The sequence below is a fragment of the Podarcis raffonei genome, chromosome 9 (genome assembly GCF_027172205.1).
Source record: "Podarcis raffonei isolate rPodRaf1 chromosome 9, rPodRaf1.pri, whole genome shotgun sequence".
NCBI lineage: Eukaryota > Metazoa > Chordata > Lepidosauria > Squamata > Lacertidae > Podarcis > Podarcis raffonei.
The window spans coordinates 43,823,264-43,849,839 of record NC_070610.1 but is presented as its reverse complement, the minus strand read 5'-3'; the positions used below and the strand labels follow the sequence as shown (position 1 = coordinate 43,849,839).

Here is a 26,576-nt window from a genome sequence, read left to right as displayed (position 1 = left end):
GATATCTGATTATTTTCAAAACTGCAAAAGTCAGTGGCGTTTTTCTTGTGATATTTAGGAATTATGTCCAGAATATTACAGCTCACTCCCTAATGTATTCATCAGCTGTTTTTCATCTTTGAGAACTCAAATGTCAATACTTTCTACGACTTGGAATGCAGTGATAAAACCTGCATGAACTTGTCATTTCCTGCTGCAGACTTTCTTGTAAAGATATAATTCAGCTGACTTTGCTAGAGCCCTACTGGATTGTTCATGTGTACCCTGAATCTGTTTCAGCAAATAATTAAATAAATACAGCACTCAAGCGTCCTGTGCTGAAACAGGTGAAATCAGTAACCTGCATAAGTGATGCAAATTAGGGAAATACATGCAAATCTGCTTCCTTATTTAATTTATTCTGCAACTCGGGTTAGGTGGGGGAGATGAGAAACAGAAAAGCTACAACAGAAAGCATTGAAGCCCTGCCTTCAAACATCAGAAAGCCTGCTTAATCACCAGTTTCTAAGATTTCACCAGATGTGAAATTGTATGTTCAGTGCTGAATATACTATGCGTATGTGCAATTTAAGTATATAAGTATATAAGCAATCCATCTTATTAGTTTAATAAAACAAGCATGTGAGAAAAAAATGCACTTTTGTGTTCATGTGCTTTTCCAAAAAATGCAAAGTTCTCTCACATTTCACATCATGTATGATACAATTTTTCCATCATGGCACTGAGAATTATAATCTGAAAACAATGCCAGAATTGTTGCTTTCTCACTAACAAATTCTCCATAAAATGGTAGGTTAAGTAACTTCTTTTCCTTGCATCCTGTCATACCGTTCCAGATATGCTGGAATTGCCATCCCACTCACTCTGTTAATCAGGACGCTGCTCTTTCCTACTTTTAAGTCTTTCCTCAAAATTTTATGCCTTTCCTGAATCACCTGATCCTCACTTTACCACAACTGCTATCTGACTATTCACAGCCAATTCTAACTTTTCAGATACAAATCCATGACCTAATCCTTGTTCAATAGACTGTGAGCTATTTGATGTGGGATGGAGTGTGTATATACACCCACACACTGGGCAATGCCAGACCCACACTGTTGGTGCTAAAAATCAATGCGCAACAGTAGAAGCAACAGCAGCAGTAATAGTAGTGGTAGTGATATCAGTGAATTTTCTACTTATTTTTTTCACCTGAGCTCAAGTCCAACAGTCTGTCTGGCAATGTTGATCAGTGTTCCCCAACCTGATCCCCTGCAGATGTTTTAGGCTACAACTCCTATCATCTCCAGCCAGTGCAACCATTGCTACCAAAAAAGTAAGAGATAAAATATAAGCAAAGCCCACCTTTTCAGCCCACTTCTTAATTCCTTCCTATGCCAGTGTAAATCCAGTTCACCTTTAGACTAGGCTTGGATTGTGTGCCTCTTCAAATCCTACGCATGTTCACTTTGAAGTACGTCCCATTGTGTTCAATGGAGCTTATCCCTTAATAAGTCTGTTTGCAATCCTATGAACTCTTTCTTAAGAGAAGGTCCCACTGAACTCATTGGGACTTACTACTGAGTAAACATGCATTGGGTCCAGCTGAATAGCCACAACCTGCTCTGTAAGCAGCAGAGTTAATGTTTTTAGGTGTATTTTATTCTAACCATCCACTTTAGAAAGTACAAGTACCAGATAAAGCTTCCTCAAACTCGGCCCTCCAGATGTTTTTGGCTTACAACTCCCATGATCCCTAGCTAGCAGGACCAGTGGTCAGGGATGATGGGAACTGTAGTCTCAAAACATCTGGAGGGCCGAGTTTGAGGAAGCCTGTACCAGATATTTCCAGATGGCAGAAACATAACTGATCATATAGGAACTGGCACCACTTTCTCTTAACCATTTCCAGCTTTCTAAATGTGATTAAAATGCTGCTTCCCTCATATGCAAATAATGTAAATGCCGAAGAAACACAGCATGCTTGCCAATGGAAGTTTCCATCCCATTACTTGCTGGAGGGCAAGTGGCCTACAAATTTCCCCTAATATTTCAGTTCAGCTTTATAAAAACGTTGGGAGTATCCAAAGGCATTGCTTCGCTCACGAGAAAGAGCGCGGAATATTTAGGTTCACATATGTTCAGAAGTGATCCCGCTGAATCAATCAGATCTATGATTCTGGGAACATGGCATTACGAGATTCAAAACCAGACTTATCCTACTAAAAGTTTAGAAAGGATGTGTATATTGTAGAATATCCTTTGCCAAAGCTGGTGCCCTCAAATTTTTTTGGACCACAGCATGTGCTGGCTGGGGTTGATGGGAGCTGTACTCCAGAAAATCTGGAGGGCACAAAGTTGGCAAAGGCTGCTGTAGAGAAACCACTATTTTTTTAAAAAAAAAAGTCTAGACAGGATTCACAGAGCACAAAGCCTTTGGATAGCAGGACATATTCCTTATCCGTTACATTCCTTCCATCTTTTAAACGATGGAATCTTTTCAATATTTTAAAACAGAATTCTACTGAACAGTCTGATTGTTTTGTCCATTTCCATATTTCATTTTTACATGGTTGCAAATCTCCCCAGGACTTTTTGGTAAAGGGCAAGAAATCTAATAAACAACTACAATGAGGCAGCTTTACATGGTATAGTTACTGATCTACCAGATATACGTACTTACATGAATTTTCCAAATGACTGCTACCCTTTCAACACAAAGGTTTCAGTGAACTCCACTTTCTCCATTCCCTTGTTTCCCAGTCCATATTTACATACCATTTGATTGCAATAAAACCTCAAACCAGTTTACAAAAAACTCACAACCCATTAAAATTATCCATAACAGACAATTAAAGGCAGATGAAAACACATTAACATCTACGTATCTGGATACAAACATTTTAAGCAGGCGCTGGAAAGGGTACAAGCAAAGGCACCTGCCTAATGTTAATAGGCAGGGAGCTGCAAAGTGTAGGTGCTAAGAATGTGTTGTAGTAATCCAACCTGCTTGGACTACTGTGGTCAAGCTCTCCCAGTCCAGGAATAGCTGCAGCTGTCACACTAGTCACAACTGGTAAAAGGTACTACTAGCCCTTGAGGCTACCTGGACCTCTAGTGACAAAGCTGGATCCAGAAGCACCTCAGACTGCATCCCTGCTCCTTCAGGGGCAGTAGAACCCTATTGGTGCAGGCAATTAATCACTTTCTCACACACAGGAAGCCTTTGCCCATGGTGCCTCCACCTTGCCAGGATTCAAGCTCAGTCTACTTAACGATAAAGCTTAAGACAAGGATATCTAAAAGATCATCTCACCCCCTACATGCCCAACCGACCACTGCATTCTTCAGCAGCGGGCATGCTATGGATACTAGGCAGAAGGCCTTCTCAGTAGCGGTGCCCGCCCTGTGGAACACCCTTTCATCAAATGTCAAACAGATAAACAACTATATGAAGACATCTTAGAAGACATCTGAAGGCAGCTTTCAGCGGATGGCCCAGTCGGATGGGCAGAATATAAATAATCAAATTGTTGCTGCTGTTGTCATCCTACCATGAGGTCCACCTTGCACGATGTTGGAATTGGGTTTTTAGTGTGCCATTTGGAACTTCCTCCCATTACATTTCAGGCAGGTGCCTTCACTATTTTCCTTTTGGCACCTATTGAAGGCATTCTCCTTTCAATGCCTTCTAAGTGGAGATCTTCATTCCAGTTAGCCTCTGTATTGGATTTGAATTGATTTTATTTATGTTGTTCTTTTAAAATGCTTTATATAGATACTTGTGATTTTATAAAATTGTTTTTATATATGCAATTGTTAAAATTGTTTTATAGAATTGTAAATCCCTTTTGGATACTTTATGTGTAGCAATTCATAAATGAAATAATTGTAATGATACCCTATTAGAAAAATACCATATCTGGCTGTGCTGATGGTTCAATAGTGCTGACCCACGTTCCTGTATTTGACTCAGTATCTATTCCACAAACACGGAAGCAGAGGAAGAAGAAGCGTGAGTGATGCTTTCTCTCTTGCTGCTTCTTTGGGATTCTGCAACCATCACACTGTAAATGCTAATGGTGATGAAAAGAAGCAAATTCTTCATCTATTTGAGCCATTCTTTACCCGGCCATATAGTAAATGAGAAATGCTGCCGATATAATCCTTGAGGGAAATCACATTTATCTTAATGGCAACTGGACAGGACTCATGGCTATATGAGCAGGAGGTCTACAAAAATAACAAAGCTTCAAAAAATGAAATATACTGTGTATGCCATAAATATACAGAATGCCATAAAACTATGGTTATGAAAAGAATCAAAGGAATGCATCAGATTTATTTCCACTGCGATTATACTCAGTTTCTACACTCAGCTCAATTGCTCAAAATTTTCTTCTTCCCAAAACATGTATTAACGGTGACCTCTTTCTGCAAGCGGTACCATTTTTGCAGCAGTGACAAACACTGCAGAGTACAGTGTGCCTAAAAAACAGCCCAACTCCTCTTTAAAAACAAAGAAGAAAAAGGTAAAGGATTATTATTCGTCTGATTATCATCTAGTTAACTATTTTCAAGTCAAACAAGGAAGCAAAGTAATACTTCTGAAGATCAGTTGCTGGAAATGGCAGGAGGGGAGAATGCCCTTGTGCTCAGATCCCAGAGGCACCTGGCTAGCCCCTGGAGGAACAGGATGCTGGAGTAGATGGGCCATTGGCCTGATCCAGCAGGCCGTTATGCTCCTATTAAGTGTCCAACAAACAGTCAAGTCTGTGTAAGATGTTTCCAAAGCAACACCAAAAATATGTATTGTAAACTTATTTGATTTTTACCTAGAGCTTCATAAATGGCCTGTTAATACACAACAGGCTGTGTGTGACCTTAAGAATGTAACAACTGGACCTGAGATTCCGGAAAACATGGACTCATACAAAGGAAAATGGGTTCTCTTGGAGAGGCTCAAAAGCTATCTTGACTCTTGAAGTTATGTTAGTGGGCCTAGAAGTCTCCCATTGCTACCCAGCAAGTTATATTTTGTTTGTTTCTCCTTTTTTACTTGTTCCCCACAAAGTTTGATTTGGTTTTATTATTTTTACCCCACTTTTCTGTTTGGGGAGATGCAGATTAGCTTAAAAATACTAAAACCTATGTAATGAACATTCATTGCATGCTATGGATGGTACTCCATTTGGATGGTTTTATTAATTATTATTATTATTATTATTATTCTACTGACTAGTCTAGGCTTGGTGGAGAATCAAACTTTACTACAAGCCACTAGACTATGTTCTCTACAGTGTCATGAATGTTCTCTGCAAAGTTTACCCAGGATCTGAAAGCCTGTGGCAATCTAGTTCCACTGCTCTCATTGAGCATTGCTGCTTGCTACTCCAAAAAGTCATGGTTACTTATAAGTTTTCTTTCTTTGTTTTTTTTAAAAAAGCATGCTAACAATATTAAATGATTAAATGTTAACTTTCTTTGAACTACAACAGTATTTCCATGGAAACAAAAATATGGGATGCGTATACTAAAGAATAAATTAGAATTCATATATATCTCATTACTTATCATCTATGATTTAAAATGTTTATCTGTTGTTTGCTAGCAGAAGTATCTTTGGGCAAACAACTGAATTCTGCCCTTTCGGACTAAAGCAGTAAATTGATAAAAATAAGGATAGATAGATTCTATGGAGCATAATTAGGAAAAACCTGTTCATTTTCTTCTGCCTAGTGATATGGTTAACCTCATTTGTAACAGTTAAATGTGATTTTTGTAGCATTTGTAGCACCTGCAGGCACTCCGTCCTCAAAGGAAGAAGAGAACAACCTATACGGGCTTTAAACCCCTTGTTTTGCAAATAGGCTGTAACCCTGTTCAGCCATTTGGAATCCTTGTTTCATCAAGAAGGGAGATGGCACCTTATGCCTGACAAACATACATTCATCTGAAGCTGTGAAAAGAGCCTAAAGGAAAGGTGGAGAACCTGAAGCCATCCAGATGTTGTGAGACGTACAACTCCCATTATCCCTAAACACTGACCATGCTGGTTGGGGCTGATGGGAGTTGGGGCTGATGGGACCATGCTGGTTGGGGCTGATGGGTCACAGGTTCCCCCATCCTTGGCCTAAAGTGTATGCAAGCACGGTCCCTTCCATGGCTGGAGGAACCTTGCTTTTCTATTTACTATACACAAACAACTGAACAGGATGAGAAGCTGACAAGGTGAGGGAAATGTCGTATGGCATTTGGCTGCTATTAAAATGCATCCTAGCCTCTTTTAAGTAAAAAAAATCACACATTCACTGATATGTGCTATCTAACAAGAACTCTTTTATCTCCTCCCCTAAAAATGTTTTTAAAACTATTTTAAATTTGGTTTGGATAATGAGCCCAGATTTCAGAGAGAACTGTATTAAACACCAGTTTCCTTTCAAACACACAGGAGGCTAAGGACTCCGTCACATACATTATTTTAACCGCCTTCTGCTTCATTGTGTTTCCTTAACGCACTGAAACAATGCAGAACTGAAAATGCGTACGATGCTTTAACTCTCAGCAGAATGACAGCTCATACCTGGATTAGAGGTTTTAGAACTTCTTCCTTTAGGGGCTGGGAGTAACAATAATTCCAAAGACTGCGGTGGAGTTACTTTCTCTTGCTTCATATCCGAAAGCTGCAGGGGATCTTCTGCAACCAGTGACTTTTTCTTCTCAGCCAAAAGACTGCCTGCAGCTCTTGCAGCGACCTCCTTGAGAAGGGCTGCTGAAGAAGTCATTGAGGCGAGAGAAAGAAAAGAGCTAGCTGGCGGTGGGTGGTCCTGACCAGGAGTCATGCTTCTCTCACTGACTTTCTTTGATAGCGCGGCTAAGGTGGAGCTTGCAGACTGGGAACTAAATGGCGAAGAAAAGGTTTCAAACCTGATAGGATCTTCAGTTCGAGAAAGCGACTTGTCCTGAAGGACTGCATTGGCAGCTGCTTTCAACTTTAGGATGGCTGAGTCCGGAGACAAACCGCAAGATGGCGCCGAGTTGGGCAGCCACTTGCCTTGATTCCATATAAACCGGTTGTTGGCGCCATATTGGTCATTATGTTCCTGTTTTTCAGCCAGCTTTCTAGCAAGGACACTTAGCTGCTGAGCATGATGCGTAGGTGGAGAAAAGGAGATGTTTGAGCCAAGATTTACAGGGGACTCAACCCTGCCGTTAACTGCAACACTAGTGTCTAGCTTGAGAGAACCAGCCTCCAGCAGACGTCTCAGGTTACTACTCAGTGGCTTATTGGGGCCAGGAGTGTCATCTTCACATGCAGAAGACACACCGGGGGAAAGGTGTTCTTTATTCTGTAACACGTCCCTCAGAGCCTCGTTCTCAACAGCTGCTAGCTCCAGGGTGTTGCTGCTAGGAGTTGCACTCCCCAGAGAAGTGTCTGGAGATGTGGACTGTTCTTGGATCCTATCCTCAAAGGATAATTTGAAGTTCTCCTGGACTTCTCCATAGGATGCTTCTGATGGGGTTTCCGAAGAGTTTCCAAACCAGTGATCTTCCTCACTAAGCTCACCTTCAGCTTCTTCCTGCCGAGTACCATCTGTGGAGAATCAAAGGGAATCACTTTCATTTCAAGTTCTGTCCAAGTTAAGTGTATCTATAGGACTCAATGAGGTCCTATGAAGTTAACAAAAAGATTCTCAATAAACATTAGTTTGATACAACTTTAGCACCAACTATGTTACGTTTTCAGCATATTTTTAAAACCAATTTTCTCACCCAGAGATTCCAATACCATTGATACTGATTTGGCATATATCGCCAACCACAGTGTATTGCACTGAATATCGGTACTTCAATTGTAGATTGTTTCATACAGAAACCCCATGAGTTACACAATTAACTTGTGCAAATTCAGCTTTACATGCTTGGCAAAAAAATAAAAAAAATAAAAAGGGGGCAGAAAGGGGGTAAGCATCCAGGAAAAAAAGACGTTGGCAATCCCACCTCCGAGTGAACCCAATATGTTCTGGCTATATGTGACTTTGGCTTTAGGCACAATCTTCGGAACATAGCCCCCATGTAAGTTGTGGGGCTTACTGTAATGTGTTTTACTATTTTTACATGCTGCTTTGGATATTACACAAGACAAAATTTTCAGTATATGATACAGGAAAAAGCAGAGAACACTCATCCTTTAGGGCTTTGATGTAACCATTTGTATGCTTGACTTGAGAAATAAGGACAAGCAAATGTATTTGCAATATGACTATCACAGTTAGCCATTATAGCCCTATCAGCACTATGCATTTGAAGTAGTATTATGCCACTTTAAACAGTCGCAGCTCCCCCACAAAGCATTCTGGGAGCTGTAGTTTGTTAAGGGTGCTGAGAGTTGTTAGGAACCCCTTTCCACTCACAAAGCTACAATTCTCAGATTTCATAATTAATCCCACTTCCCAGGGACCTCTTTCTTTACTTACATTCAGACATGACATGAAAGATTTTGGACCCCACCCAGAAATTGTACATAGTTCAATCCGGCATAATGCCACTTAACTGCTAAATATTAAGATTTATGACTATGTGATGTTTATTTCTAAATCATTATATCAGGATCCAAGAACATGGATTCATCTCTCCCTGCTCCCAGTCTAAAATAAAAAAGCAAGTCAGTTCTTTCTTCCTTGGAAGAGAAAGAAACTAGCTGTTTCATAAGATTGTAGTCTAAAGGGGGGGGGAGTTAAAATGAAGAGCACTTCCAATAGAACTGTCATTTTTCAATTGAAAATTGTTTGCTTCTTTAACCACATTTTCTCATCACTGGCAGTTCTAACATATCTTCTCCCTCCCAAGAACTGACTGGCAGTGTTTAAAGGGCAGTGACCCTGGATTGCTCTTGCTCACAATAGGCATTCAGAGAGACACTGATATGACCAAGGACTTTTTTGTGCATCAGGCTGGCCAATCAAAATTCAGTAAAGAACAATAGTAACATTAAAATTAAATGGATGCTATCTCTTCTTGCCAGATACCTTTAATAGCAGGATTGCTTTAAGAAGAGAACATCTCATACAATAAAAAGAGTCATGGAAATACTATACTACCATGAGTCACCAAGAATATTTGGGGGAAGGTAGAATCTAATGACATGAATACTGTGATGATACAGTAAATAAAAGCGGTTTAAAAGATCACTCTAGTAACATTAATGGCCGAATACCTGGATACAGAATTATTAGCTGAGCCCATTTATACTTCCACCAAACATACAAAACATCTGTCTCAGACAATTAACAGAATCAATTAATAATAAGCAGAACTCTGAAGAACAGCAAAATAACATGTCCCATTTAGATGTTTGCAGAATTGCAATTTAAATGCTATGAGAGATCCAGTTAGTTGTTGCTAGTGTGTGGCAGGGGGAAATTTTGTTTCAAGTAGTATGAAGTGTCCCAAGTTCTAATCTGTGGGTTGTATCCAACTAAATTATACTCACGAGTAGACCCACTGAAATTAGCAGACCTACATTAGTCATGTCTGTTAGTTTTACTGGGTCTGTTCTTCCTAGGATTAACATTTGATACAATACTGGATCTGGAAGCCCTCTAGAACCAATGGACAAGAAGGATGGGTCCACAGGAAAGAAGCTGCCTGTTATGGATGGGGACTGGGCAAAGAGGAGAGAGGAATCATCATCCTGTAGTAGACTATGTGCTCTGCATGCAGAAGGTCCAAGGCTCAAACACTGGCATTGCCAAATAAAAGGATCAGGTAGCACGTGACGTGAAAGACCTCTGCAGTTCTAGATTAGGCAGATACATAGCCCAACCTGGTATGAGGCAGCTTCATAGGAGCTATGGACAACACCCTACTTCTTCTCATAACTGATAGTCCAAGATATAACCTGGAGGTATATGAGGCTCAAGGTATGATCTGCTGCCATGTGAGGCCAACACCTTACTGAAGGTCTGGGTTGGGTCACTGCATAGATGGGAACCATGTCTATGCTGCTTTGGGTTCCATGATGAATGGAAGTGCAGTATAGTGTAATAAAATAAAATAAAAACCATCCACATACCCCACCTTGAAGAAGCCCACAGGCTACTGTAAGGAGCAAATGTTTGTTTGGGAAACATTGTTTTTCGAAGGTTACAATTTTTAAAAGGCAAAACCACCGCCTTTAACAAGGACTGGTGAACCCCGAGATGAAAGCTTCACTTTAACTTTGTACTTATTCCAATAAATAATAAAGAAAAACTAGCTGTTCCCTGGTTCAGTACATTCAACAGCCTGTAATCAGTTTTGAAGCTGGAACCTGACCTGACCTCATCCTCTAATCAGCTTCTTAAAACACCACCTCGTCTCCCCAGCCCAACGAAGAGTCTCCTCCTCCTCAGAACTGTATTGAAAACCTTTGTGGGCCCTCAGAATGGACACAAGAGTACTTCAACCTCATAATAATGTTGAGCCATGAAGAATACAATGCCCTTTATAAAAAATTTTAAGGCCACTCAGATTAAAACATCAATGCACTTGGATGCAAGCAACATTTTTTTTTTAGTGCAGCTACTCATTTAAACCTGCCAAGGTCGCCAAGGCAACCAGATTGCAGTCTCTCTTCCAGGGGAGAAAGAAGGTGCAGAGAGCACTGACTTGTAAGAAGAGTGCGCAAGCGTGTTCCATCATGCACCAGCAATATTCAGCAAAGTTGAAGAGTTACTGTGCAATCTGCCTGAGAGGCAAACCCATACCTAGTTAAATACAAAGATGAGGGGAGCCTATTTTGCTTGTTTAAAATGCACCTGGGAGAGGAAAGTCAGAGGACTAGTTGGCTTGCAAACTGGACTCACCTGGAGCAGTTGGTTCTGTGGCCATTTTTGTATGTGCCTGTTCTCTGCATATGCACAATGGCCTAGACTGCACAGCACAGCATGTGAAGCTGCCTTATACAGCACTAGATCATTGGTCCATATTGCCCAGCATTGTCTACTGACTGTAGGTCACCAAGGCTTCAGGCAGAGGCCTTCCTCAGCCCTAGTTCTAAGATCTTTTATCTCAAGGATGGGGAGCCCTATTCAGCCCAAGAGCCATATTCCTTTCTGGGCAATCATCTGAGCGCCACATGCCGCTGGTGGGTGGGCCCAGAGGTAAAAGTCAGTGGAGCATGCAGTTTTAATTTTATCTTTACAGTATGCTAGTTTCCACACACATTCTTTATCCAAGTGAACAAAAAGCCAAGTCCAGCCACACAAAAACACTCAAGGAGGGTGTAAAGTAGGAAGTGCTATTTTTCTAGAAAAAGAGGTGTCGGAGCTCACCATGAACTTTTCCCTTATTCTCTTAGAATGGCAATGGTGCCCACCTGAGAGGTGTCGGAGTTCTTGTGAGCTCCAGATGGAAAAAAAGCCTGGACAGAGAGGCCTGAAGTCTACTTTTGCCCCTAGAGCTGATGGTCCTCCTCATTTTATTTGGACATGGCACAGATTCACTGATGCTAGGAACTTGGGCATGCACAGGCTGTGCCACTGAACTCTGTGTGGCTCCCTAAACCAACGTGTGGGGAATTGCTGAATGGGTGGTTCTATCATGTGGCAAGAGGAAGCAATGCCCAACCCTATGGTTCTATTATTAGCAAATCAGTTCCAAGAATACCTCACAAAAATAAACAAGGAAGTCTCTAAAGAAACACAGGCCAACAACTTGGTTCATTTCTTCATCTGAAAGGATGCCTTTCTACTTGATATATACCACTATCTCCTATAGCAATCCAAGCTAACTTTCACATAGCCAACATATTATTGGTCACACACACACACACTTCTAAGGCTGATAGATCAGCCAATTATCTGCTTCCCAGAATTTTATTTGTCTTCTGTTTTTTATCTGTACATTATCAATACCTATTACAAGAAGATATCGTTTTAAATTATCAAGACAGTCTTAAATTACCAGGACAGGCTCAATGCAATTACAATTGGCTTATTAGGAAAAGCATTATAAAAATAAATCTGTACCTTTATATTAGAACGCTTACTCATAAGAAATTTATTTTCCATTACCAGAAGAATGCTGTTGTTTTGTAGGGAGTCTGTAAGTAGTTGATATTATTCTATAGCCCTGGTACACCAGGTTGCCATTGCCAATGTAATCATAAGAACTGCAGTTGCAGAAACTGTAGTTGCAGAAACTAAAACTAACACTCGTTACACTTTGGCTGTGTCCTTGGACAATGCACTGCCATCCACCCATCACATCACTGCACACCTATACTATGCTCCCTTTCTACACAGTGAATACTTTCCTGACTTTCCCTCAATGGGGAATACTTCTACAACCTCTGAGTGTGGGCACCTGCATTTCTAATTTTTTGACAATGTGCATCGCCAAAGAAGAGGACAAAAAAAGGTGCAGCCGATGTGCATAAAATTTGCAGCTGCTGTTTAATATGCAGAAATTCACATTTAAAAGGACTATGCTCTAAATAGAAATAACAGTACATTTCACCATAGCAGGGAAGAATGTGTGGCAAAGTGCTGCCAACTGTTGATGATCAACTTCAAGCTTCCTGATCTCCCCTTTTCTGTTTCATTATCTTTAAGCTGGACACAGACCAGGCAGCCCTTCAAACAGAGTATTCCTTCAAAGAGAGGGCTGTCCTCTGCAAAGTAGGACATGTGGCAACTCTACAGCCTGTTGGATAACAGGATTGCTACACCAGCACCCAGTTATTTGCTAAATCTCACCCCTTGTATAACCAACTGATCACTGCTCTCTGCAAGAAAGGGCATCATCCTCCAGATATCATCTTATCAGGAGGTCTCTTCCACGCTGTGCCAGAATCTGTGGCAGCAGCACCTACTTTTTAGAAGTCCTTCCTGTTGCATATCAGTCAGGCACTACTTCTATTGTCTCTTTGGCACCTGTTGAATACTTTCTTCTTTAAATCATCTTGTGGTGTCTCTGTTTTCCCCAACTGCTGAGTAGTCATTGATTGCACAAAACGGTTCCTTTGTTCACAGTAGCCCACATGCCCACATCACCAAAGCACCCACTTTCAGGCTTCTAGTTCTTTAGATGTGGGGTGCAGAATGAGGAAAGCCCTCTGATAAGACCCATGCTGCCCCTTCATGGGGTTACATACTTCTAGTGGTATGTCATGGCCGACTGCAGAGCAAAGCCCTAGTCACGTGTTGGTCACATGAAATGTGTGAATAAAGGGAAGTGGAAAGCCCTGCATGTGACATTGTACATCCTACACTCTCACTCCCTAACTCAGTATGTTTGGTGAAGGTTGGAAGAGGGAGCTAGCTGTGCTCATGTAGGGGATCCATTAGCACAAGTTGGTGTAGGCGCAATGCTGCCATGCCCAGCCAACAAAACTTAAGGGATGGAATCATACTCCGAGTTGCGTGTGGCCTTGCCTTCATCAGCACTAATTATGTACAGGCAACTTATAGGAATGGACATACCACTACAGTATGTCCTCAAGGAGACAGAAAATACCACAAAACAGCTTGAGTTCTCTTTGGCATATCTAGAATCACATGAGTCTCAACTTCAAAGAAAAATAAATATTTTCCCCCTCTTGGGAAAATGGCTAGAATCCATATGTTCTAGCTTTATCTCCAAGAATGTATCCTTTAAAGTTTATATCTGTTTTATGGGTGGGCAGTGAAACTGGAGCACAGTGTTGCAAGGTTTGATTACCTGACCACTTGAACTAAAAGAATATTGATCTTCCACAAAAAGAAATATACCTCTCTTTAAAATTTTTTTTGATGCGTTTTAGAATAATTTCATTTTGTCATGAAGCTGGCAAAACTTTTCACTGGGGAAAATAAAATAAAAATCAACATAAAAAAACCACTAGTATGTACTAAACAGTTGTTTATGGTCTCTAGTTAGGCACCATTATGTTGTGCCAACATCATTCTTATTTTATCTTAAGACTGTATTGCCTCTAAAATCCATGCAACTTACTATGAAATGCATAAAACTAGAACTGGTTTTGAAAAGAAGAGGCAAAAGGTACTGAGTAATGATTTGTGGCTCCCCATAGCTCAGGTGACAGAGCATGAGACTCTCAATTGCAGGGTTGTGGAATCAAGCCCCATGGTGAGCAAAAAGATTCCTGCAATGCAAAGGGGCCACACCTTGCAGCAGCTTGTATTCAGCCTGTAATGTCTGGCTGTGGTCTGCAATCCAAGGATAACTGGGTTGCCTGTCTTTGGGTAAATACTGCTCTTCCTGGAGCCCACACTTTTTGTTGTTTTGCCAGCACAAATAAAAATGTTTTACCATGCTTCTTTGGATACTGAAGCTCTTGTTTTCATGGGTCTATCGAATAGAAAGCTCTGTTAAAATGAGGATAAACTATAAAGCATGCCTCTAAGATAGAACCAGCACTCACAAGAAGTCAATGCAATCAGGAAGGGGCTCTGAATTGATTTTAACATTCCTACATATGTAATAATAGTGAGCTCATTCTCTGAGTGTAGATGCTTATGTCACCCAAATGGCCCTTTCCATGCACAAGAGGCTCAGTAGGCTCAGAGATATCCTAAGGTTTGCAAGAGCAGACACACACCTTTTTTGGGGGGAAGTGGAAATCAAAGAGAAAAAACAAAACTGCCAAATGACAAAGGGCTTCAGTGGCCAAATAATGCAAGACTGACTTTTAAGGCAAAGAAAGAGAACACTACAGTAGGTGGTAAGGAAAGGAATGGGGGAATTCTGGAAAAAGACATGGCTTGAACAAGAGTCTTCTAAACTGCAACATTCTGTTGCAAGTCCTGTGAATACTACGGTGTCCACATTTTGGAAGCTGGGGAACCAATATGGTTTCCTTGCAGGCATCAGTAAAAGCAATTTAAAGTACCCTAGCTATCACTTTCAAAAACACAAACATATGGAGTGTTGGCAGCTTCTATTAAAGGCTTAGACATCAGATAAAGGCAGAAGTAATAAAGGGAGTTTTAGGAGTCAGGATATCGCTTCTGCATTTTTTTCTGCCCTCAGCCACCCCCCTGCCCTGGACTCTCTTGTTTTGCCCACCAATTGCTCCAAACTGTTCTGTGAGTTTCAATGTTACTTCCTCAATCCCAGAAACAAAGGGAAAGAATACTTTTCAAATTCTGCAATGCTGTTCACATACACTCTGCAGTACAATACAGTGGTACCTCGGGTTACATACGCTTCAGGTTACAGACTCCACTAAATAGTGGAGAAATAGTGCTTCAGGTTAAGAACTTTGCTTCAGGATGAGAACAGAAATCGTGCTCCGGTGGCGTGGCAGCAGCAGGAGGCCCCATTAGCTAAAGTGGTGCTTCAGGTTAAGAACAGTTTCAGGTTAAGTACGGCCCTCTGGAACGAATTAAGTACTTAACCCGAGGTACCACTGTAATATAATTGATTAGGCTTATGCATATATTTTTTTGCAAAATTGCAGAATTTGGATTATTAGTAATATTTAGGTCACAGTTCTAGGCCCTCTGGCCATGTTCCAATGAGGTAAGGTACACCCACACTAAAAGCTTTCTGGACATTTCCTTTTCTGCAGCTAACAGCAAACCACAAGGCAATTTTTAAACTCAAGGAAATTTAAAAGTGGATTTTGGGTTTTGGCAAAGGATATGCCAAACAGGAAGCAGCTAGGAAAAAATGTCTGTTGCAGGCACACATCTGGTATGCATGAGCCTGCGGATCACTAACTCACCCATCCTGGACTACAAATCAGTGGCTCACAACTGTTAGGATTTGGTTGTGGACCATCAAGGTAATGGCAGCAGATGTAGAAGACATTAGTTCTGTGAAGAGGTCATGTTGAGTAACTGGTCATAGGAATGAGCATATAGCAACCTATTCATTGCTGAATGTACTTGTGTTCAGAGAACCTGTGTTGGTACTGCATCTTCACTGGGTTCCAAGTTATTATTATTTATTAAATTTGTATACCGCCCTTCATCCGAAGATCCCAAGGCAGTTCACAACAGAAAAGTACAAAATGAGAAAACGATTTATCATCAAACAACTATGTAGAACAGTGAAATTGTGTTGATCATTGTTGACCATTAGCACTGCCTTCTTCCACAAAGTGGCCAACTTAGTTGTCTCTGGGAAGCCAAAAGCAGGATGCGAAGACAACAGCTTTCTCCTTATGTTATTTCTCAACCATTTGTATTCAGAGGCATTCTGCTGCTGAACTTGGAAATAGACTTTATACCTTTATACCATCATGACTAGCAGTCACTGATAGCCTGATCCACTATGAACTTGTCTCATCCTTTTTTAATCTAAGTTGGTGCTATTACTACATCTAGCAAATTCCATAACTATGCACTTTGTGAAGAAGTCTTTCCTTCTGCCTTCACTGGATGCTTCCTGATTCTAGTTTTATGAGAGAGGGAGAAACTTCTCTATTCACTTTCCCCACACCATGTATACATAATTATATAAACATTGGTCCCCCCCTTACTCACCTCCCTCCCCCCCAAATTAAGAAGCTCCAAAACATTGTAATCTTTCCCTTCTGCGATCCCTGATAATCTTGCTCCCCCTTTTCTGTCCTGTTTCTAGATCAGCAATATTCTTGTTGAGACTAAGCAGTGGTATAATAGCATTATGACCCTGGCAGTTTTATTTTCAATTGCTTTCCTAAAATGGATAGTCCTGATCAATGACAAAATAGACAGGTCTTTTGATTGTAAAAAAAAGTAAGAAATTAAGTATGTTATATGAAACTACTGAACATATCTAAAAACAAAAAAAAGTTTTAAAGTTTATGCTTAGCTGTTCATTCATTCAATTTATACCTCACTCCATTCCAAGAGCTGTGAACGACAACCACGGTGTCATAAGGAGAAGAAAAACTTACGATAGGGCAAAACTTTTGTCCAAGCTGTTTCACAATTCTTAATGATGTTTACAGTGCTTACATCAGAGGTCTGGCAGAAAAAAAATATGATTTCACTTATGTGTGGGCAGTACTCAAACATTAACAGGTGATATAAGAGCACAGGCACAGCAGATCTAACAAAGCTGATTTATTGTTGCTTTCAATTGCTTTGTGCCTAGTTTTGTGAGTTGTAATGTTCACTGCTATATTTAGTATGCACTGCGCACCTGATTGACCACTTACAATGCATATGTGAGATCTCTCTCTCCTGCTCACTCGATGTACTTCAAATATGGCACTGTTCCCAGGGGTTCAGGGAAAAGGTTTCCAGTTGTCTTTCTGCCTTTAGTTTGCAAGCATACTCCTATTCCCATAAATGTCAGCAAAATCTACCTTTTAATAATTCTGATGGCCATATCACAACTTATATTTCACTGTATTAGCAATACTTCCCCAAAAGGTATGATGATACAAAGTCAAAAGGGAAGGTTTGAGATTTTTGTTTTGCTGGGCTGTGTTTTCTTCACCAAAGACAGCTGCTTTCTCAGCCCCTGAGAGGATTGCTTGGGGTTAACAAGCAGAGTCAAACAAGAGAGGATTAGGAAGCTACTAGTACTTCTAGGCTAATGCACTAAAACAGAACACTCCATGTGGAATAGGCATTGCTCACTCTTAGACATGTCCTTTCAAGGCACTGCCCCAGCTTATGACCCATGACAGAGTCAAAGGTCATATAATCAACGTATGGAGGTTGAATAAGAGGCCTTCCTGAACCTCCCCCCGCTTTTTTGAAACCATGAAAGGCATGAGAAAATTGAGATTTTGAGAGTGTATCTAAAAACTGACATAGAGGAACTCCTATTTCACAATACAATTTCTCTGCAGTATATTGCAAAACAGAAAGAATCCATTAGTTTCTGTGGCCTTCTAGAGATAGAATATATTTAGCCATAATAAATGTTAGTCTTTGAAGAATCATGAGATTCCAACCAGGCTTCCTACCTAGAAAAAGTATACATTTTGTGTTGTATCAGATCTGCATGATTTGTGTCCCATGAATCCAGCCCATCAACCAATATTATATGTAGGACCTGCTTTGATAATCCCGGTTTTTTCAATCCACGGCATGCAGCAAAACAGGTTTATTTAGGTGCTTCTTGATTGTTTAGGCCTATAATAAATTGCTCCCTCTTAGATGAAGCAAACCTAACATACCACAGAAATGGAGCAGTTAAACTAGATAACAGTAAAACATTATGGATGTAACTTCTAAAGCAGGAATGGGAAACATGTGGTCCTCCAGATATTGTTGGACAACAAGTCCCATCATGCCTGACATGTGAAGCACCAATGGACTCAAAGACGGAGATTTATGCTGGCCGTTTGGAAAGAAAAGTAGCCCTTGGATAGTTGATAGACTGTGAAAAAGGCCCTTGAAATGAAGGAAGGCATCAAATTGTGCTGACGCTGCTCCAGGCCTATTGCTGAACTGATAAAATGTAAAAGTCTGGACTGTTGCACTTGTAACTTAGTTCTTTTATCTGCCAATTGGTTGAGCATGAGAATCTTAATCTCAGGGTCATGGGTTTGAGCAAAAAGATTCCTACGTTGCAAGGAGTTGGATGAGATGACACTTGTGGTCCCTTCCAGTTCTATGATTCTCGTGGTCCCTATGTGGCTGCAAGTTTCTCTGTTCACATGACCCACTTAATCAACTGTGATCCCTGGCACCCACCAGGGTTAGTACAGAGATTACTAACAATGAAATAGCTTCAGCAATCACCTTCAATGCTGGCCGTACCTATTGCCAATGATTTGTAAATTTCTTACAGTTGTGATAATGATGCAATTTCAGACATATAGCCGGGCAAGGACAGTATTATATGTGGAAATGGACTACTAACTGAACATACCCCAAAGTTCTGCTGGTGAAACTGAACAGGGCAATGGAGACAAGCTGTTGCAACAACCTATTCTGATGCCAGAGGCATATACTGGAAATAGCCCAAGCTGGGCCAACTGGATCAATCACTTTGAATGAGCTGCACACATAAATAACTGGAACGATGCCACCAAATTTTATTTCCTTGGCCTTCTACTACAAGGCAAAGCCCAGGAGATATTTGAAGGACTAACATAAGGGGTCTGGGAACCTACACTTCTGTCAGGAATGCTTTATATCAATCACTGGACAGAACAACAGAACCTGAGTGGAATTGAATAGTTTTTGGTAAGAGGAAAGTGGAGGAAAAGAAATCTGTCCAAGGTTTTGGATATACCCTGGCTAAGATGGCAGCATGAGGAACCTGCTGGCCTGAGATCAAATTGTGGCTAATAGTTCTGAGAAGGAACTCAGAATAGTTCTACTTAAGAAGAAACTAAAGGGGTTACAAGAAGATACAAAGTTAGAACAAGTCACAGAAGCAGCTGACAACAGCACAGCTCCAACAAGACAAGTGTGTGAGACCAAAACAGATGTTGTTCAGGTACATGGAAGACATAGGGCTCAAATCTCAAAGAACTATTTGTAGGCATGACAGCAATGCTGTGTGACATCAGTGAACTGAAAGCTGCAAGGGAACCACACAGTCTCAAAAAGAACAAGTGAGACAAGGCCACTAGGATAAAGCATGGGCCACTATAAGCAGGAAAGAATTACAGTGGCAGCCATGTTGGAACTGTGGCAGAATAAGTCATTTTAAACATGAGTGCCCGCAGCAACATAATTGAAAGATGCCAGGAAACTTTCCAGGGTGGGAACTATGGGCTAAACTCCCACCTAGAAATCAGTACCCCCACAATGTATCTTACAGGCCAGTGAGAGCAGGCCAAAATACTACGTTGTTACAAAAATGGATGGACTTCCATGTAATATTTTGATTGCTTCTGGAGCACAAGCTATCCTTGTACATTCACAATTCTGGAAAAGGACAACTAAAGGATGGTGGCAGAAACAGAAGCCTTTCCAGGGGCGATTCAAGTTCTAAACCAGACCAAGCTCAGCATCATAGAAATATCAGAGGTACCCTCATCATGGGCACACGTTGTCTACCTTGTGGAAGTTCAGTCACAGAAGACACATCTGGGAAGCCCTAGTGGAGACAGATTCCTTTAAAATATGATGCCTTAGACAAGGCCTCTACATTATAAAGGATAGAATGTCTGTCACTACAACAATGAGGGTAAAGCAGAGATGATAAAGTTTCTGTGGAGAAGACAGTGACACTGTCCCCATGAAGTGAACTGGTTATACTTAGGATGAAAGAAAACATCAGAGAAGGAAGGGAAAACATGCCAGACCCCATATTGCTAGGCCAACATGAGATTCTGATTGTGTGAACCACAGCCAAGAATCAGTTAGTCTGAGTCCCAGTGCAAGTGGCCAATGTGACAAGAGCCTCAAATGTGTATCAAGACATGATCATTTCATATGGACGTGGTGGTTTATGAATATTAGGCCTTTGAGGTATTGGCAGTACAGCCAGACACTGCTATCACGCCAAGGCAGGAACACCAAGATAACCCTCATAGGAAGACAAAGGACAGGTAGCACATAGTACACTTTGTGCAGGGGCTGAGGCTGAAATAAGAGTGTGTGTCATAAAAACAATAGCAAGCAGTGAGGGGAGCTGTTGAAAGATTACAGTGATAGTTTTTCCAAAAGGGATGATGACCTGGGATGTACTGGGTTGACAAATGCCTGATCAAGGCAGGAGATACAAGACCTGTGAGACTGGGGTAGTAGAGGATACGAGTATATTATCAGGCAGATTTCAGTCAGCAACTGCAGCAGATGATGGAACCAGGAAACATCCATTAAGTCCCCGAGCTGCAGGAGAAGTCTTGGTAAGGAACAAAGATGGGAGAATTCAAATATATGTATGGATTTTCAACAGCTAAGCAATATTACTGTGAAAGAGGCCTATCCTCTCCCAATGATTGCCCTGTGGAAGGTCTGGAATGGGATGTTTTTAATGCATTTCTTTCCTCCTGGTTTTAATGTATAGATGTGGCGTTTATTTGGTTGTAAGTCGCTTTGGGTTGCCCTGGGCAAGATAAAGCAACTGACCAATTTAATAAATTAAAAACACACAAATAAACCATTATCAACCTAATCAGTGAAGTGCTGAACCAGACAGAATTTTGATCTGACTCCAGCAAAGTTATTATTATATTCCATGCATTTGTGGGTGGCACTCTGACCCGCTGTGATGTGTTCTATTGGATTGGATCACACTCTAGACCTGCTTGGAAGTGCCTGTTTCTTCTCTACCCTGGATTTGGCCAATGGCGACTGGCAAACAGAGGTACATCCTAATGACCGACCCAAGACAGCATTCACCATGAAGCACAATTTAATGCTTTGCCCTTTGGACTCTGCAGTGCTCCAGTTATGTTTCAAAGATTGATGGAAGATGTCTTGGCAGACCTACAGGGCACATATCGTCTGGTTTACCTTGATGACATAATTGTCATTGGAATATCTTTTGAAGAACATCTGCAGAAAATGACAGCAATACTAGAGAATCTTTGTCAAGCTAACTTAAAGGTGAAACCAGCAAAATATAATTTGTTCTGTGATGAAGCACCTAGACCAAGATGCAATAGGAACGGACTCTGACAAAGCAACTAGAAGCAACCCAGTCTCAGCCAACATCACACTCAGTTGCTGAGAAACAGAGTTTTGCTGATCTACTTGCATACTATAGAAGATTTATTGCTAACTTTGGCATTGTTGCCCAGCCATTACACAAATTGTCAGACAAGGGGCAAAAGTTCCAGGGGACCACAGCCAGCCAAGAATTGTTCCTAGAGTTAAAGCAAAAGCTCATGTCTGCACCAATTCTGGCTTACCCAGACCTCCAGCTAACATTTATCCTGGATACAGACGCCAGTGTCAGGTATTGCTGTGGTCCAACTAGCACAGTACGATGCTGATAATATGCTAGGAAGGTGCCCATCAAAGTGGAAAGGAACTACCTCACTACAAAGAAAGACCTGCTAGTTGTAGTGATATTTACTAAGCATTTTCGTTTCCTCTTGGTAAAATAATGCCTGCTAAGGGCAGTTCGCAATTCACTTTGATGGCTTCATAACTTCTACGGGCCACAGGGACAGTTGCTGTGCTGGCTTGAGCACCTGGCTCTGTTCCAGTTCCAGTACCAGATTGCACATCACCCAGGAAAACAACACACAAATTCTGATGCTCTGTCAGGCATTGATAATCCCAACAAGAACTCTGAGGCTGAGAGATAACATGTTGATAATTTAATCATAACTCTGACACTAGAAGGAACCACTGCTGAAAATGAAGCAGGAATCTTGCTAGAACTCCCACCTTCAAAGAAGTCCAAGTCTTGTATCTAGTGTCATGACTGACTCCTTAAGCACTGCTGGGCTCAGGTATGCAGTGGCAAGCTGAGTCAGACAAAGGAGGAGAACAGAAGGATGACATGGTGGGAGTTGAGACAAGGGGAACAGAGGCTGGGAGCTGAGGTAGGTGTTTTCCTCTTCCAGGATATGGCTGCTCTGGATGGGAAGACAGGACTCCCACAAACAAACTCTACTAGCCTGGATGATCCACAACTGTTAAGGATGGGGTGAAATCATAAAATACATGCAATCCTTGTAATCACGAAACTACAGTGATACCTTGGGTTAAGAACTTAATTCGTTCTGGAGGTCTGTTCTTAACCTGAAACTGTTCTTAACCTGAGGTACCACTTTAGTTAATGGGGCCTACCACTGCCGCCACATCATTTGTGTTCTCATCCTGAAGCAAAGTTCTTAACCCGAGGTACTATTTCTGGGTTAGCGGAGTCTGTAACCTGAGGTACCACTGTACTTCTGTTATAGCCATAGCTCCGACAGTGATCAAACAAGCAAGTAGTCCTCTAGAGCAAGTCTCAATAAATATTCTGAGCTAGCAGATCATTGTCTAAGTGGGCAGAGACACACTTTCTGCCTGACCAAGAAGCTCAAACACTCTCTAAAGTATTTGTAGAGCTGTTGGTTTGCCACTATGGTAATCCTCTGGAGCAGGGGTCGGCAACCTGTAGCCCATGAGGGTCATTTAAACGGCCCACGAGCCACCCCTGAACCGAGCCATCCACTCGGCGAGCCCTCACTCACTGTGCTAAACAGGTGCAGCGCGGAGTGGGGACTCACTTCCGTGGCACCAGAAATCGCGTCTGCGCATGCGCAGACGCCGAAAACCATGTCTGCGCAGACGCCAAAAATCTGAGAAGACCCCACCCTACCCTCCCACTATATAGAAGGGTCTGGTGACTTCTGTTTCAGTGTATCTGAAGAAGTGTGCATGAACACGAAAGCTTATACCCAGAACAAACTTAGTTGGTCTCTAAGGTGCTACTGGACAATTTTTTATTTTTTTTTATGTATTTCGACTGCGTCAGACCAACACAGCTACCTACCTGAATCTAGGTGAACGCGGTTCATGTTCTCCTTACTCCTGTCTCACTAATCAAGGGTGAAATTTTTAAGCGTGAGTATTCCACAAGAACTGCAATGTACTTGAGATAAGAAAAACCTGCACCATGCCCTACCATTCAGATGGGCTACCGGAACACTTGAATCTCTCACTGACAGCTATTTGTTATCTTTTGTGCAGAACTGGGACAGAATGCTCCCCTATGTCATGATGGCCTACAGATCTATTGTGCAGTCATCCATGTGCCACATACCATATATAGTAATGTTTGGAAATGAGACTACTTTCCCCATAGAATTGTTGAATGGAGCAGATGTACCGGTAAAATATACAAACCCTACGCATATTTACTGAATTAGTTGATATTTTTAGCACTGTAAGCCCAGCAGTGAAGCTCCATCAGCATAAAGTCACACAGAGGCAAAAGGAGCACATGCATAGCAAGTGAGGGAGTGTCTGAGGCAAAAACCAGAGAAAGTGGAAACATCTAACTGTTACATTGCAGCAAAAATACAGAGGTTCATACACAAATGTTTAGCAGTGTCAACCATTGCCAGTTCTAGGTGGGCATAGCTTTGTCCTATACTAAAATGGACTCAAACCATACCAGGGCCCTGATCCTGCAGAACAACAGGTCAACAGCTTGCCACAAAATCAATGTACCGGCCAAATAATTTTTTCTCACTGACAAAACCAGTTCTCAGAGATGCAAAGAAGTTAAGACATCAATGTCTTGTAGTCATGCACAAACTTTATAGATGGCACAGATTCAGAAGACGACACAATACCTTGCAAAGTCAATGAATCAAGGGAGTGAGTTCCATAGATGGGAGCATACAGCTACATCTGAAGTAGCACCATCAATGCAGGAGAATAAGCAACTGGTTCAGGACTCTTTAGGGGCCCGAGACAAATATAACTAGACAATTGCAGCAAGAGCACAGAGCACCCTGCTGAGTTGAGGACTATCGTTTGGATTAGCTGGATGTAAGAATTAGACTCCCCACCTCCCAAAAGGGTGGGTAATGTAATGTAATGGGACTGTGGAGCATTGGGAACACCTGTAGCTCTGACCTAAGAAGGGTTGACTTGCTGGAAAAGGGACGGCAAGAGGCAGACAGAAACAGAAAAGGAACAACAGCCTAGGAGTGTGTCTGAGAGGGCTGATGAAGCACCAATGGGGACTCACGAGGTGGAGAAGATTCTTAGAAGGAAATTGTTGCTAGATAAAGTGACTCTGTATGAAAGGCCCTTGAAAAAAGGCAAGTCTGCTGTTAGATGGATACACAGCAGCCTGGGCTGCTGCACATTTAACCAAATTATTGTATGCCACCCCCTGGAGGTAGCTGCAAATTTCCCTGTTATCCATGAAATCAAGTTATTTCGTAACTACATGTCACTGTGAGTGCCAGCACCCACCAGGACAGGTACAGAAACAAACTAACACTGAAGGGCCTTTGGCACCTGCTTCCAGCCCTGATTATACCTACACACTACTGATGTACCAATGTACAGCAAGGAGCCTTGGTTGGAAGACACTGATCCCAAATTTGCATTGAATATGGCAGCTTGTGGCTCCACCCTGGCTCCGATATAAATCCATGTATTATGACGTCAGAACAAAAAGTGCTCCTGGGAGTGTTCATTATAATTATTTTTTAAATGTTCATTTTAAATGGTGAAACCTGGTTCATTCATAGTTGGACAGACAGAGTAAACCTATTGAAATTGAACAGCCATAAAACATAACTTTTGGCCCATTGATTTCTTGGGTCTACTTGAAGCATTACTAGGTCTGGTTTCAACTGTCTACTTCTGCTTTTATGCTGTGATTGTTGTTTTATGATATTCTAATTTAATACTGCATCTACTATTTTATGTTTGCAAGCCACCAAGATTAATGTTATTGGGCAGCTTCTATAAAACCTATAAATAAATCTAAGCCCATATCTGGCTTCAGAGTGCTGGACAACAGGATCCTAGCAAAATTAGATGGTTGTCCTCTTTATCTCCATCTGTGGCAAACAACATGAAGAATGGGAAAACAGCATCATATACTACACAATTTTTCTTTAAAAGAACCAAGCCTAAAAGTTTTATATCAATATTTAAATGGTCATGAGGCAGCAAAACTTAATTCAAATCTTTACGGACTAGCAGTATCATCTGCACAGAACCATTCCATTTAGATTCTGAATGTGTGCAGTACTTTGAAATAGAGAACACAGAGGTCTTATACCAAGGTCTTATACCAAGGTCTTATACCTTGGTATAAAAAGGCCTTGGTACCTTGGTCTTATACCAAGGCCATATTCACACAATAAATTCAAAGCACTATGATACCACTTTATAAACAGTCATGGCTTCCTCCAAAGAATTCTAAGAGATGTAGCTCATTATGGGTGATGAGAATTGTTAGGAGACCCTAACTCCTTTTCCAGAGCTATAATTCCCAGAGTGGTTTAACAATCAATATCTCTTCACAAGGAACATGCAATTGTAGCTCAGGGAGGGGACTGGGGTCTCCTTCAACACCCTTAAACTACAACTCCCAGAATTCTTTGGGTCAAGTCATGACCTTTCAAAATGGTATCATACTGCTTTAAATGTATGGCTGTGAATGTGGCCCAAGTCAGAACTTTGGTCCAACCGGCAGAAGCTCGCCAAGATTTGAGACTGGAAAATTTTCCCAGCCCGACCTGGAGCTGCCCTGTAGTTTGGACCTTTTACACGTGTATGCATGCATAGGAACCAACTCCTAGGAGCCGAGGTTCCTTTGCCCACCCCCAATAAAACATTAAAATGGTGTGTGTGTACTGCATCCTGTCATTGATTATGCGGGGCAGGGCTTACCTGCCTCCCCACAAAATTTTATTCAAGTTGGCACCCCGGTTGCATGTACTCTAGTATTGAGCTATGGATGTTTCCCCACTGGCATCATTAAAATATAATTCACAATCCGAGGATGAAAATACAAATCTATATTTCAGAGAGAGAAAATGCCCAACTGTCACGCATCATGCAATGTTTGAAATCTGTGTGCGTGCACTATTTTCTTATATACTGTCTATACTGTACAATCTTTTTCCTTTAAAAAAAATAAATTACAGCTACAGCACTTGATTTACAGTATCTTGCTCAACAAACCACGCAACAGAAAGTGGTCACACTGGAAACCAGACCCAGCATCATTATTTACAAAGTAAGTGAAGAGTTTGACATCACATGGCTTTACAAAGCCTTATGCTACAA

The 26,576-nt window shown here is 41.3% G+C and overlaps 1 protein-coding gene across 6 annotated transcripts in view; it reads right to left on the bottom strand.

Annotated features, from left to right (window-relative positions):
• Positions 1 to 26,576, bottom strand: part of ZNF827 (zinc finger protein 827) — a 112,951-nt gene that overhangs the window by 74,240 nt on the left and 12,135 nt on the right. For 4 of the 6 annotated variants that reach the window (XM_053403245.1, XM_053403244.1, XM_053403240.1 and 1 more), the window contains exon 2: positions 6,566 to 7,576. In XM_053403245.1, coding sequence (XP_053259220.1) covers positions 6,566 to 7,576 — 1,011 coding nt within the window. Of the gene's footprint in view, positions 1 to 6,565; positions 7,577 to 23,307; positions 23,522 to 26,576 lie in introns of those variants that run through there. The other 2 variants (XM_053403242.1, XM_053403241.1) reach the window with 2 other exon arrangements.